Raw genomic sequence first — 12163 nt, 5'->3', positions numbered from 1 at the left:
GCAGATCTGGAATCAAGGGAGCCAGGTTTCTTCTTCCTCTGGCAGTGGAGATGCAGGGAGGTCCTCCATGTGGGGTTTCCCCAGCTTTCCGATGGCAGCTTTTATCTGTGCACCATTTTGCATATACATGCTGCCCCTGGAGTGGAACCTTTGCATGAAAGGTGCCTGTACAGCAGGTGACGCTGTGGTCTAAACCACTGAGCCTCTTGGGTTTGACGATCAGAAGATCAGCGGTTTGAATCCCCGCGACGGGGTGAGCTCCTGTTGCTCTGTCCCAGCTCCTGCCAACCTTGCAGTTTGAAAGCACGCCAGTGCAAGTAGATAAATAGGTACCACTGTGGTGGGAAGGTAAATGGCACTTCCATGTGCTCTGGTTTCCATCACGGTGTCCCGTTGTGCTAGAAGCGGTTCAGTCCTGCTGGCCACATGACCTGGAAAGCTGTCTGTGGACAAATGCTGGCTCCCTCGGCCTGAAAGCGAAATGAGCGCCACAACCCCATATTCGCCTTTGACTGGACATAACCGTCCAGGGGTCCTTTACCTTTACTGCACTTGTTTCACATATTTTATTAATGTGATGTGCTACTGTAGGAGCAAGGTGAGGGCTCTGAGCAAGCAAAATATTTGACATTAAGTCTACTCTTTCCGTGCCAGCGTGTTCTGGCCCTTTCACTGGCAGTGGTGATCAGGCAACACTGCATTCTATGCTTCAAATCCTGTTAGTGTAGGGCCATTGTGGGAGGTGTATTGAAGATGCACCAATGTAAGGACTTCTGCCAAATTTTAGCTCTCCCTAGCCAGCACACCTTGGGCACAGGGCTGTGGCCTTAACTCGATTTGTGCAAAATAGCATCTGTTCAGCCCAGGGTTTCATATGTCTGTGCAGAAGAAACACACAAACAGAAGTGCAGTTGGTGAAGATTCCGTGGAGTGCAATTGGCTGTTCGATTTACCTCCATGTTTTTGAAGAGTCTGTTACTGATTCCTGCGTGTCTTTGTTTTATTTCAGTGGACACTCCTGACCCCTATGTGGAACTGTTCATCCCAACAGCCCCAGATAGCAGAAAGAGAACGACACACATCAACAACAACGTGAACCCCGAGTGGAACGAAACCTTCGAAATAATTTTGGACCCCAAGCAGGAAAATGTTTTGGAGGTACCGGCACACGTTATATTGGCCCCGGGGGTCATATGTGCAGGGCTGCTTATATCTTTTGCTGGTTTGTTCCAAAGATATTTAAACTTACCTCAGGAAAACTGTAGTATTCAGAATAATTTATACAAGTTTGCATTCTTTTAAGTCTATTCATCTTTCTTGCTGAATTTGCAAAATGGTGTCCGGAAGCATGGTTTGACAAAGGGAGGAAGAATGTAGCATTGGCAACGTGTTTGCAGAACCCTCAAGCTTCCAGTCCACAGTGTTCTAGGTATGAATTTCCTGAGTTTACAAGGGACTGAAGAAGGACATTGGTACAGGCTGGGGAGTTCAGCAAAAAGTGAGCAAAAATATTACTAGACTAAGGCATTTCCTACAGAGACGGTACACCTATGTTTGCAGTGTAGTGGGTGATGCTGTGGTCTAAAGCACAGAGCCTCTTGGGCTTGCCGATCAGAAGGTCAGCAGTTCAAATCCCTGCGGCTGGGTGAGCTCCCGTTGCTCTGTCCCAGCTCCTGCCAACCTAGCAGTCCAAAAGCACACCAGTACAAGTAGATAAATAGGTACCACTGTGGCGGGAAAGTAAACGGCACTTCGGTGTGCTCTGGTTTCCATCACGGTGTCCTGTTGTGCCAGAAGTGGTTCAGTCATGCTGGCCTCATGACCCAGAAAGCTGTCTGTGGACAAACACTGGCTCCCTCGCCCTGAAAGCGAGATGAGTGCCGCAACTCCATAGTTGCTTTTGGCAGAACTTAACCATCCAGGAGTCCTTCACCTTTTTACATCAGGTTACAGGTGAGAGCTCACATAATGGAACTCTTCCCCCAAAAGATAGCTTCATGTGGGAAATGAATACATCAAGCTAGGCTTGAACTCTTCCCCTTTACATTGAGTTTTCTATGGTCAGGGAGTTAATTTGTTTGGAGGAACATGTGAATCCCGACCGGCAGTCTGAAGTGATATAGCCCAGCCAGGAGTCCCCCACCTCGGTGAGATCTGGCTCACTCAGTATGAGAAGAGAGAGCAACCTGTGGGCTTCTTGAGAGGTTTGGAGAAGAGAAGGTCATTTGAGGACCTGCCCTGCGCAACTAAGTCTCTCACGACCTTTTTCCCCATTTGTAGAATGGCTTTAATGGCGAGGTTAATAAGATAAGATAAGAGGGACGTGGGTGGCGTTGTGGGTAAAACTTCAGCGTCTAGGACTTGCCGATCGTCAGGTCAGCGGATCGAATCCCCGCGGCGCGGTGCGCTCCTGTTGCTCGGTCCCAGCGCCTGCCAACCTAGCAGTTCGAAAGCACCCTCGGGTGCAAGTAGATAAATAGGGATCGCTTGCTAGCGGGAAGGTAAACGGCATTTCCGTGTGCTGCGTTGGCTCGCCAGATGCAGCTTGTCACGCTGGCCACGTGACCCGGAAGTGTCTCCGGACAGCGCTGGCCCCCGGCCTCTTAAGCGAGATGGGCGCGCAACCCCAGAGTCGGACACAACTGGCCCGTATGGGCAGGGGTACCTTTACCTTTAAATAAGATAAGGAAACTTTGTGAGGCAAAGCTTTCATATCTCAACAGAACTGAGCCTTTGAATTTTTTTTTAATGCTGCAACTGGAACAAACAAAACAAGAGTAAAGAAATGAGCAACTCTGAGATCATAATTGAGTGTTGTTCTCTTCACTCAACGCTGTGTAACCACATCCATTCACCACATTATCTAGGACATTATGAGTAGTAGCAAGGGGCCTACTGGTGTTTGTGATAGAAGGAAATCCAATACTCTCATGCATGGTATATGTGTGCTGAGCTTAAATGAGTATATCTGTTCCAAATTGGGGCTTTCATTCCAGCAACATCCTCTTTTACTTCTCTTTATGCTGTTCTTAGTACGCATTATGTGAACTTCCCTTATTCTCGGAGGCAGAAAAAAATATCGAAAGGAATTTTCTTAAGGGGCTAGCTAGTTCGCTCATTTCTGTTGCTATAACTAGGGTGAATTGAAATAATTTCCCACTGGGCAGCTTTAAAAAGGAACATTGAGAAACCTGCTTTTATTGTAATAGATTTAATAATTTAAATTGACATGCTCAGCTGCTTGTGGAAACACATGACGAAAATTCTGAAAGCTAACACTAAAGAACCAATAATGTTGTGTAGGCTGGATAAGAGTGTTTATCTGACAGTAATGCAGTGGCATTTGCAAAAGTGTTTTCCCTTTACATTTCTATAATGTACACAGTATTAAATTTAGTTTGTAATTCAGTCCTTAGAAATGTATCATTGTGGAGGCCTACCCTTCTCTGCTTAAATTCTATTTTTCAAGTAAATTTGTTAACCAATGTTGTTAGTTTGACAAATGAAAGAATGACACCCATGAACTAGCTAGTAATGGGGGAAATGCAAAGCTGGGGAAATTTGAAATAAGGATTCAAAAAGATGGAAAAGCTCCATTCTGAGCTGGGCCCAGACCCTTCTGAATTTGGTCCAGCTGGAAATGGGCTTTGCCAGCCATTCCTACTGGTCTCATTCTCTCCCTAGCCCTATTCCCAAGCAAATAAACCTGGCCTTTGAGAAGAAGAGGGGGAAATCTAACAGCAAGAAGAGCTTAAAAGTGGCAGGCAAAACCTTGTAGTTGGAAATGATATTTCTGAGCATACTTACCAGAGTTCATGAAATTCAAAGTTTCCTTTACCTCTTGAATTTAATTGCCATTTACTTTCTCCTGCCTCTGGTGTATGGGGCTAGACCGAAGTGGAGATTAAGTGTTCGCTTCAGTTGGTGTTAACTACAAAATAATAACACAAAATTCTGCAAAATTATATGGTCATTAGAGTAATGTATATGTTTAGCATCTCCTTTTACATTCCCCTGCCTTTGGGGCCACTTACTGATGATCTCCTGAAGCTGGGGCTCCAATACTTTGGCCACCTCATGAGAAGACTCCCTGGAAAAGACGCTGATGTTGGGAAAGATGGAGGGCACAAGGAGAAGGGGACGACAGAGGACGAGATGGTTGGATAGTGTTCTCGAAGCTACCAGCAGGAGTTTGGCCAAACTGCGGGAGGCAGTGGAAGACAGGAGTGCCTGGCGTGCTCTGGTCCATGGGGTCACAAAGTCGGACACAACTAAACAACAACAACAACAACAACTGATGATGATCTCCATTCTACACTATGAGAATGAGCATAGGAGGGAAAAGTAAAGAAATGGCTATAGATCAACATCTTTATGATGTTGGAATGTCATACTCCGTGCAACCATTGGCACACATCTGCGAGTTAATTATTTTAATAGCTGCAGCACCAAGCACAGTGGCACCTTGGTAGTTGAACGGCTTAGTTGTCGAACAAATTGGCTCCCAAAAGTCGCAAACTCGGAAGTGAGTGTTTGCGAACGTTTTTGGGAAGCCGAACGTCGGACATGGCTTCCGATTGAGGGCAGGAAGCCTTGGTTTTCAAACCATTGCGGGAGTAGAACGGACTTCTGGAATGAATTAAATTCGAGAACCAAGGTATCACTGTATGCATGAATGGACTATTACAGATAAGATTCACATATCACCTCAGACTACAACACTGTTTCAAGGGAATCAATTCCCACAAGTCTCAAGTAATACACTAAATACCCAACTGATTAAAAATCATATCATAATATTGCTTTTTTGAACTGGCCCCCAGATGCATGTCTTGATCTCAGAATACTTTCCATGCCTCATTCTAGTATGTGGTTGCTCTGATGTTAGAATATTATGTGTCTTTGGGCACATTTTGCCCACTATTTCAAAATGTTTTTGTCTACTGGTGGTGCATATTTCTGCCAGATTTTAATATTTTATTTTCCTCATTCATGCTCTGTTTGTTGTACACCAATGTATACCAATGTACACAAATGCTTGAATTTTCCTTTTTCCTGCTTAATTTCTGTTGTTTTTTTTCTACATTAGTATTTTTAAATAACCCATCATGGCTTAGGAATGAGGTGGGCAAATTTGCAGCTGTCCTAGACTCCTGGCAAGACATACTGAAAAATAGGTGGTTGGTGCATTATCAGAGTCTGCCCATTCATACTGAGGAACAGGAAGCTACCCTGTAACCAGATATCTATACTAGTAGTCTAGATAGAGAATGGGACCAAAAAATGTACATCAGAAATGGCAGTAGAGAAAGGCGATTGGATGACAAAAGAAAAAGAAAATGCTTAGATATATCAAGTTTGGTCCCTCTGCTTTGCCATATCTGACAAAGGTGTACTAATAATTGCTTGGCAAATATGTTGCCTTTAATGAATGTTATCATAAAGGCAAATATGTGGTTTTTTAAAATAATAAAATAATAATGTTTATCTTTTGCAGGTCACTCTTATGGATGCAAATTACGTGATGGATGAGACAATTGGTACAGCAACGTTCCCCATATCTTCTTTGAAAGTGGGAGAGAAGAAAGAGGTCTCACTCATCATCAATAAAGTAGGTTTCAAAATTCCGCTGGTAGAAGATCAGTTCCATTGATGTCGGTGGCAAAACTGGTGTTGTGCAGTATTATGGAGGGCTAAGAGTGTTTCTAGTCATTAAAGTATTACAAATCTGCTCCGCACTTGAATGTCCCAGTGTGGAAGTTCATAAGCTTCAAAATCAAACTTTCAGTAGGACTAACAGCAGCCTACTATAAAATGAAACAAATGTAAAATACAAGTTAAAAGACAGCAGTAGAACCCAAAACATATAAATACATTGATTCAATGAGTGTATAGAAGCAGTTCTTTTATATAATGTATCCCAAGTAGCCATGTCCAACAGTGATATCCTTTCTTAATCATGGTGGAATTTAGTGTGATGTGAAGAATGCTATAAAGCAGGGCCCTTTCAAACAATAGTAACTTGGCTTACAAGGCTGTTGTGATTTACTTGTATAATGAGACAACGTTATTAACTGTGCTGGTCATAGGAAAAGGGCATGATGTGCATTTAAAAAATGATTAAAACTAGATCCTTATTGCTGTTGGATTAGCTTGGTAATGCTTTCTCAGGAGAGAAAGAGCTTGGGGAAATGGCAAGCCAATTGCAACACTTTTTATACTATTAGTAATATTACCATTTTCCTTGGTGAAGACTTTATTTCCTGCGCATCTGGCTGGGTTTCCCCAGTCAGTCTGGGCGGCTTCCAACAATATATATATATATAAACATCAGTCATTAAAAACTTCCCTAAACGTCAGATAGTTGGTAATTTCTTTGACACCTGATGGGAGGGTGTTCCACAGGGCAGGTGCCAAAACCGAGAAGGCCCTCTGCCTGGTTCCCTGTAACCTCACTTCTTGCCGTGAGAGAACCGCCAGAAGGCCCTCGGCACTGGACCTCAGTGTTCGGGCTGAATGATGGGGGTGGAGACACTCCCTCAGGTATACTGGGCCGAGGCCATTTAGGGCTTCAAAGGTCAGCACCAATGCTTTGAATTGTGATCGGAAACGTACTGGGAGCCAGTGAAGATCCTTTATATATATAGTCCCGACGGCCCCTTCCAGTCACCAGTCTAGCTGCCACATTCTGGATTAGTTGTAGTTTCCAAGTCATCTTCAATGGTAGTCCCACGTAGAGGGCATTGTAGTAGTCCAAGCGGGAGATAACTAGAGCATGCACCACTCCTGCGAGACAGTCTGCGGGCAGGTATGGTCTCAGCCGGTGTATCAGACAGAGCTGGTAGGCAGCTGCTCTGGACACAGAATTGACCTGCGCCTCCATGAACAGCTGTGAGTCCAAAATGGCTCCCAGGCTGAGCATGTGGTCCTTCAGGGGCACAGTTACCCCATTCAGGACCAGGGGGACCCCCATATCCGCCTGCCCCTGTCCCCCCAAACAGTACTTCTGTCTTGTCAGGATTCAACCTCAATCTGTTAGCCGCCATCCTAATAACCACCACTGAGAAGGTTGATATGGGGGAAGGCACACTTCTAAAATGTCCGTGGAAGAGAGAAGGGCGATATTTATTTTTATGATCAGCACCATCAATATATATGGTGCTTTCAGGAGCTGGGCAGACCAAAAGAAGAAAAAAGACTTTATCCATGCCACCCAGGGAGAAACAATTGACCTGGAGCCAGGCTGCTTATTTGGCACACAACTTGGCAAAGAGAGCTGGAGGGGAATCTAAGTTAAGCACACAGGAAGGGAGGAGCTGTCGGCTGGCTTTTCGTTTGTGGTTTGCCTCTAATTATGTCTCCTTAGTGCTAAATATTTTTAAGGAGTTGGGAGCAGATGGAGCTGGGGAAGATTATCCACAAAGGGAAGAGGGCTGTGGACGGAGACAGAGGTGGAAGAAGTCAACCTTTTCTTCTGTAAACTGCCTTGGAGGTGTCTTGTTTTAAGGCACCAAACAAGCAAATGACCCAACAAGAGCAGAGAAGGTGGTGCTGTATTTACAGTATCAATCAATCAATCAGTTTATTACAGTCATAGACCAGCAGTCAGAGAATAGAATATCAAGTGGATAAAAAACAAAATTGATAATTAAAACAGATAAAAACTAAAAACAAAGAAAAAAACATTCAGTTACTATTTACTATGGATACAGTGGTGCCTTGGTTCTCAAACGCCTTGGTACTCAAACAACTTGCAACCCAAACACTGCAAACCCGGAAGTAAGTGTTCCGGTTTGCAAACTTTTTTCAGGAGCCAAACGTGCTCCATTTTGAGTGCCACACTTCCGTTTTGAGTATTACGCTTAGGTCTGTCTGTTTTTGCGGCTGTTTTTGTGACTGTGTGGAACCCAGTTCAGCTACTGGTGGATTGATTGTGCGACTGCAGTACACTGTTTATTGCTTTCATTTTATGGATCAATGGTCTGGTTAGATAGTAAAATTCATGTTAAATTGCTGTTTTAAGGTTTGTTTTTAAAAGTCTGGAATGGATTAATCCATTTTGCATTACTTTCTATGGGAAAGTGCACCTTGGTTTTGGAACACTTTGGTTTTGGAACGGACTTCCGGAACGGATTAAGTTTGAGAACCAAGGTACCACTGTATAGTGAAAGTCAGGTGAATTGTAGAAGTTAAAGGGGGTATTTTGCAGCAGCTTAGGATTAAAGCACTGTCCTGAAAGTTGGATGGCCGCTACACCAGGTGATGGTTTTAGGAACAGGTGACAGGAAAGGTCAGCAGCACAAAGCCACTAGGGCAGGAAAGATGAAGAGCAGTAGGGAGTTCAGCATGACATGCACTGCCACCCCTTTTCTCTGGCCACTCCTGCATTGTCATAATAATAATAATAATAATAATAATAATAATAATAATAATAATAATAATAATAATAATAAAAAATAAATAAATAAATAAATAAATAAATAAATTTATTGTTTATACCCCTCTCATCTGCCGGGGTTTATACTAATACTAATAACATGACAAAACATCAAAACATCAGATACTAATAACATGACAAAACATCAAACCTTAAAAACTTCCCTAAACAGGGCTGCCTTCAGATGCCTTCTAAAAGTCGGATAGTTGTTTATTTCCTTGGCATCTGATGGGAGGGCATTCCACAGGGCAGGCGCCACCACCGAGAAGGCTTTCTGCCTTGTTCCCTGTAACCTCACTTCTCACAGTGAGGGAACCACCAGAAGGCCCTCGGAGCTGGACCAGGCTGAACGATGGGGGTGAAGTAACCTACAAGCTTTGGTCTGTTTCTTTAAACTTGCTGGAATTCTCTGTCTAGCCACTGTGAGAAACAGGATGGACTTTTGGGTCTGATCCTATGAGGGTTTTATTTTTAATCTTACTTAGTAGCCCTCTTAAGTTCTGTACTTTCTAAAAGTTTCTGTCATTCCATAGCTTAATTAATTGCATTGTTGAGTAAACTACATTTTGTTGTTATCATTTAACTGCAAAGACAGACCATGATCTTTCCCCACAAGAATCTAATCCTATTGTAACTTGTCTTGTTTAGGTCATTACCGTTAGTTTGGAGGTATCTCTGGAAGTTTGGTAAGTCATCTTGATACAATAAAAACAGAAATTTAGAGATTTCAGAAGCAGTGTGGTTTTGAGAGTAGGTTTTGGTTGTTGTTGCTTTGCTATGTTTTGTAAATTTAAGTGTGAAGCTGTAAAATTAACTGTGTAGAGCTAACTGTTAGAATAACTTAGCACTGAAAATATCAGGTAGGAAGTTCGTATTATCCAGCAAGCCCCATTAATCTTTAGAGGAGGTATTTGACATGTACTTAATTATCCCACTTATTTAAACTGATGGGATTCAAATGTACCATACTAGAGTCTAAGCAATGTTTGCAATATTCTAAAAATGTTGCTGATTTTGGGTACATAAAACTAGAAAGCCTAGAAATCTGCTGGACTATAACCTTTCTGCAGAACACAGAATATGACATCAAACGTACAGTTCAAGTTTAAAGGGCAAATGTCCAGTTTTCATGCTGGTTGCTGTTTTTTCTTCTTCTAAAACACAGAGGGAACAATTAAACACAGTTAAATATGCTTGACCCATTGATTTTAATAGGATTAAAGATGGTGAACTGTCTTTGTGTTGAGAAAATAAAGTCTAAATGAAGTCTCTTGGTGGTCGCAGAGTAGAGTATCAGCAACTATCAGCCACTCCCATGTAAAAATTTACAACAGCACTGACATATAATTGCCATTAGTTATCATAGTCAGTTCCACATTGCAAGTGTCATTACAACCCTGCCAATGATTTTAACTGTTTACAGTGGGGTTTTAAAAAAATAAATTAAGAATTTTACTCCGATCTTTAAAAAATCCTTGATCTTCCTGGTTTTTGATCTTCCCTGCCAGTTTCACCATCTCTGCGTTTTCCATCAGTTTCGTCTGCCATTCTTCTTTTGTTGGTACTTTTCCTTCTTTCCTTCTCTGGGCTAGTAGCATTCTTGCTGCTGTCATTGCATACATAAAAACTCTTTTATCCTCTCTTGGTAACTCTTCACCTATTATACCTCCCGAAAGGGCTTCTGGTTTCTTAACAAATGTATTATTAAACATTTTCTTTAATTCATTATATATCATTTCCCATAAAGCCTTTACCTGTATACATGTCCACCACACATGATAAAAATTACCCTCATTCTCTTTGCATTTCCAACACAAATTTGAACTTGTTTCATACATTTTTGCAATTTTACTTGGTGTTAAACAGGCATAGGCAAACTCCGGACCTCCAGGTGTTTGGGACTACAATTCCCATCATCCCTAGCTAACAGGACCAGTGGTCAAGGATGATGGGAATTGTAGTCCCAAACATCTGGAGGGCCGGAATTTGCCTATGCCTGGTGTTAAATATCATTGGTACATCATTTTCATATAATTCCATGCTGTAAAACTTGTCTGTTTTTTGCCCGGCAGCTCATCAACAGACCTCCGTTTCAGCATGGCACTGTGTGATGAGGAAAAGGCTTTCCGAGAGCAGCGGAAAACTAAAGTAATGCACCATCTGAACAGTTTCCTGGGGACAGACCTCACCTCTACGCGTGATGTAAGTTTGGAAGGCTCATGTCAGTAGCTAATAATAATAATAATAATAATAATAATAATAATAATAATAATAATAATAATAATAAATTTTATTTATATCCTGCCCTCCCCAGCCGAAGCCGGGCTCAGGGCGGCTAACAACACTAAAACAGTACAACATTATAAAACATTATAAAAATGAATTAAAATCAAAATTGATGGCAACCATAAACTAAAGTTTTGTAAAGATTGCCAAAGGAGGGAGTCAGGCTGCGCCCTGACCAAAGGCCAGGTGGAACAGCTCTGTCTTGCAGGCCCTGCGGAAAGATGTCAAGTCCTGGAGGGCCCTTGTCTCTTGTGACAGAGCGTTCCACCAGGTTGGAGCCGCAGCCGAAAAAGCCCTGGCTCTAGTTGAGGCCAGCCTAACCTCTCTGTGGCTTGGGACCTTCAAGGTGTTTTTATTTGAAGACCGTAAGTTCCTCTGTGGGGCATACCAGGAGAGGCGGTCCCGTAGCTAAGATGGCTGTTGCTGTCAGAATCTCAGTAGTGAGTTTTTTAAATGCAAATACTCATAAAACAACAAAGTTACTGAATAGGTGTGTCTGTAGTCCAGACTGTTAAAATACCAGCAGCATATCTGGTGCTGAGCATATTTACTCAGTTGGCTTTGTTAATGCTTGACTTTGAAATTTATTCTCTATTCCTGCTATCTATAGTCCTGCAGTTTCTTGTTTTAAAGTTCAACACACTCATTTTCTAGCTTCTGCTGGCAAAATCTTTATGCTAGGATTTGTTTTCTGGAAATTGTCGCATGTCTGGGACTTTATTTTAATCTTAATTTTAAACAATTAGACCAGTCTCTCCCTCCCACCCTAAGCCACACACATTGAATGTTAAAAAACCCATCTTTATTGTATGCTTATCCAGGTACCGGTGATTGCAATATTGGGATCTGGTGGTGGATTCCGTGCCACAGTGGGGTTTGCTGGGGTGATGAAAGCACTGTATGAATCTGGAATTCTGGACTGTGCAACGTATATCGCTGGCTTATCTGGATCCACATGGTATGCTTCCCTGTCCTCATCTCAACTTTCTCATATAATAATAACTTCCTTCAAATCTCTTTCTTTCTAGATGTAGGTCAATGCATGAAAAGTTGAAATGGTTTTGAATAGGAACATCCTGAGTTCCTTATCTGCTGATCCTTTTAACCAGGTTGCAGGAATGGAAACCAATGCAGAAGCAAATCCCTTTTCAGTTAATAGTTGATGGAGCATCTGGCTTGTGCCTCTAGGCCAGTGATGCCCGAACGTGGCCCTCCAGCTGTTTTGGGACTACAGTTCCCATCATTCCTGACCACTGGTCCTGTTAGCTAGGGATGATGGGAGTTGTATTCATGTTTGGCCCTCACTGCTCTAGGCTCTTCTGGTGCTTTGATTCTGTGATTTTAAAATGCTTTCTGAATGAATGAAATTGAAAAAAGGGACCCCTGGATGATTAAGTCCAATTAAAGGCAACTATGGGGTTGTGGCGGTCATCTTGCTTT

General features: G+C 42.5%; 1 protein-coding gene and 1 long non-coding RNA gene across 3 annotated transcripts in view; both read left to right on the top strand.

The window, feature by feature from the left end:
* The window catches only part of LOC309371892, a 54330-nt gene that overhangs the window by 17733 nt on the left and 24434 nt on the right, over positions 1 to 12163 (top strand). The window lies entirely within an intron of this gene.
* Positions 1 to 12163, top strand: part of PLA2G4A (phospholipase A2 group IVA) — an 81154-nt gene that overhangs the window by 47695 nt on the left and 21296 nt on the right. For both annotated transcript variants that reach the window (XM_081914865.1, XM_081914864.1), the window contains 5 exons: positions 1010 to 1158; positions 5498 to 5611; positions 9086 to 9123; positions 10510 to 10639; positions 11545 to 11681. In XM_081914865.1, the coding sequence (XP_081770991.1) occupies positions 1010 to 1158; positions 5498 to 5611; positions 9086 to 9123; positions 10510 to 10639; positions 11545 to 11681 (568 nt within the window). The remainder of the gene's footprint in view (positions 1 to 1009; positions 1159 to 5497; positions 5612 to 9085; positions 9124 to 10509; positions 10640 to 11544; positions 11682 to 12163) is intronic.

This window comes from Podarcis melisellensis (assembly GCF_964234715.1).
Source record: "Podarcis melisellensis genome assembly, chromosome: 6".
In the NCBI taxonomy this organism is placed as follows: Eukaryota; Metazoa; Chordata; class Lepidosauria; order Squamata; family Lacertidae; genus Podarcis; species Podarcis melisellensis.
The sequence above is the reverse complement of the archived record's forward strand: the minus strand, read 5'-3'. Positions and strand labels throughout refer to the sequence as shown.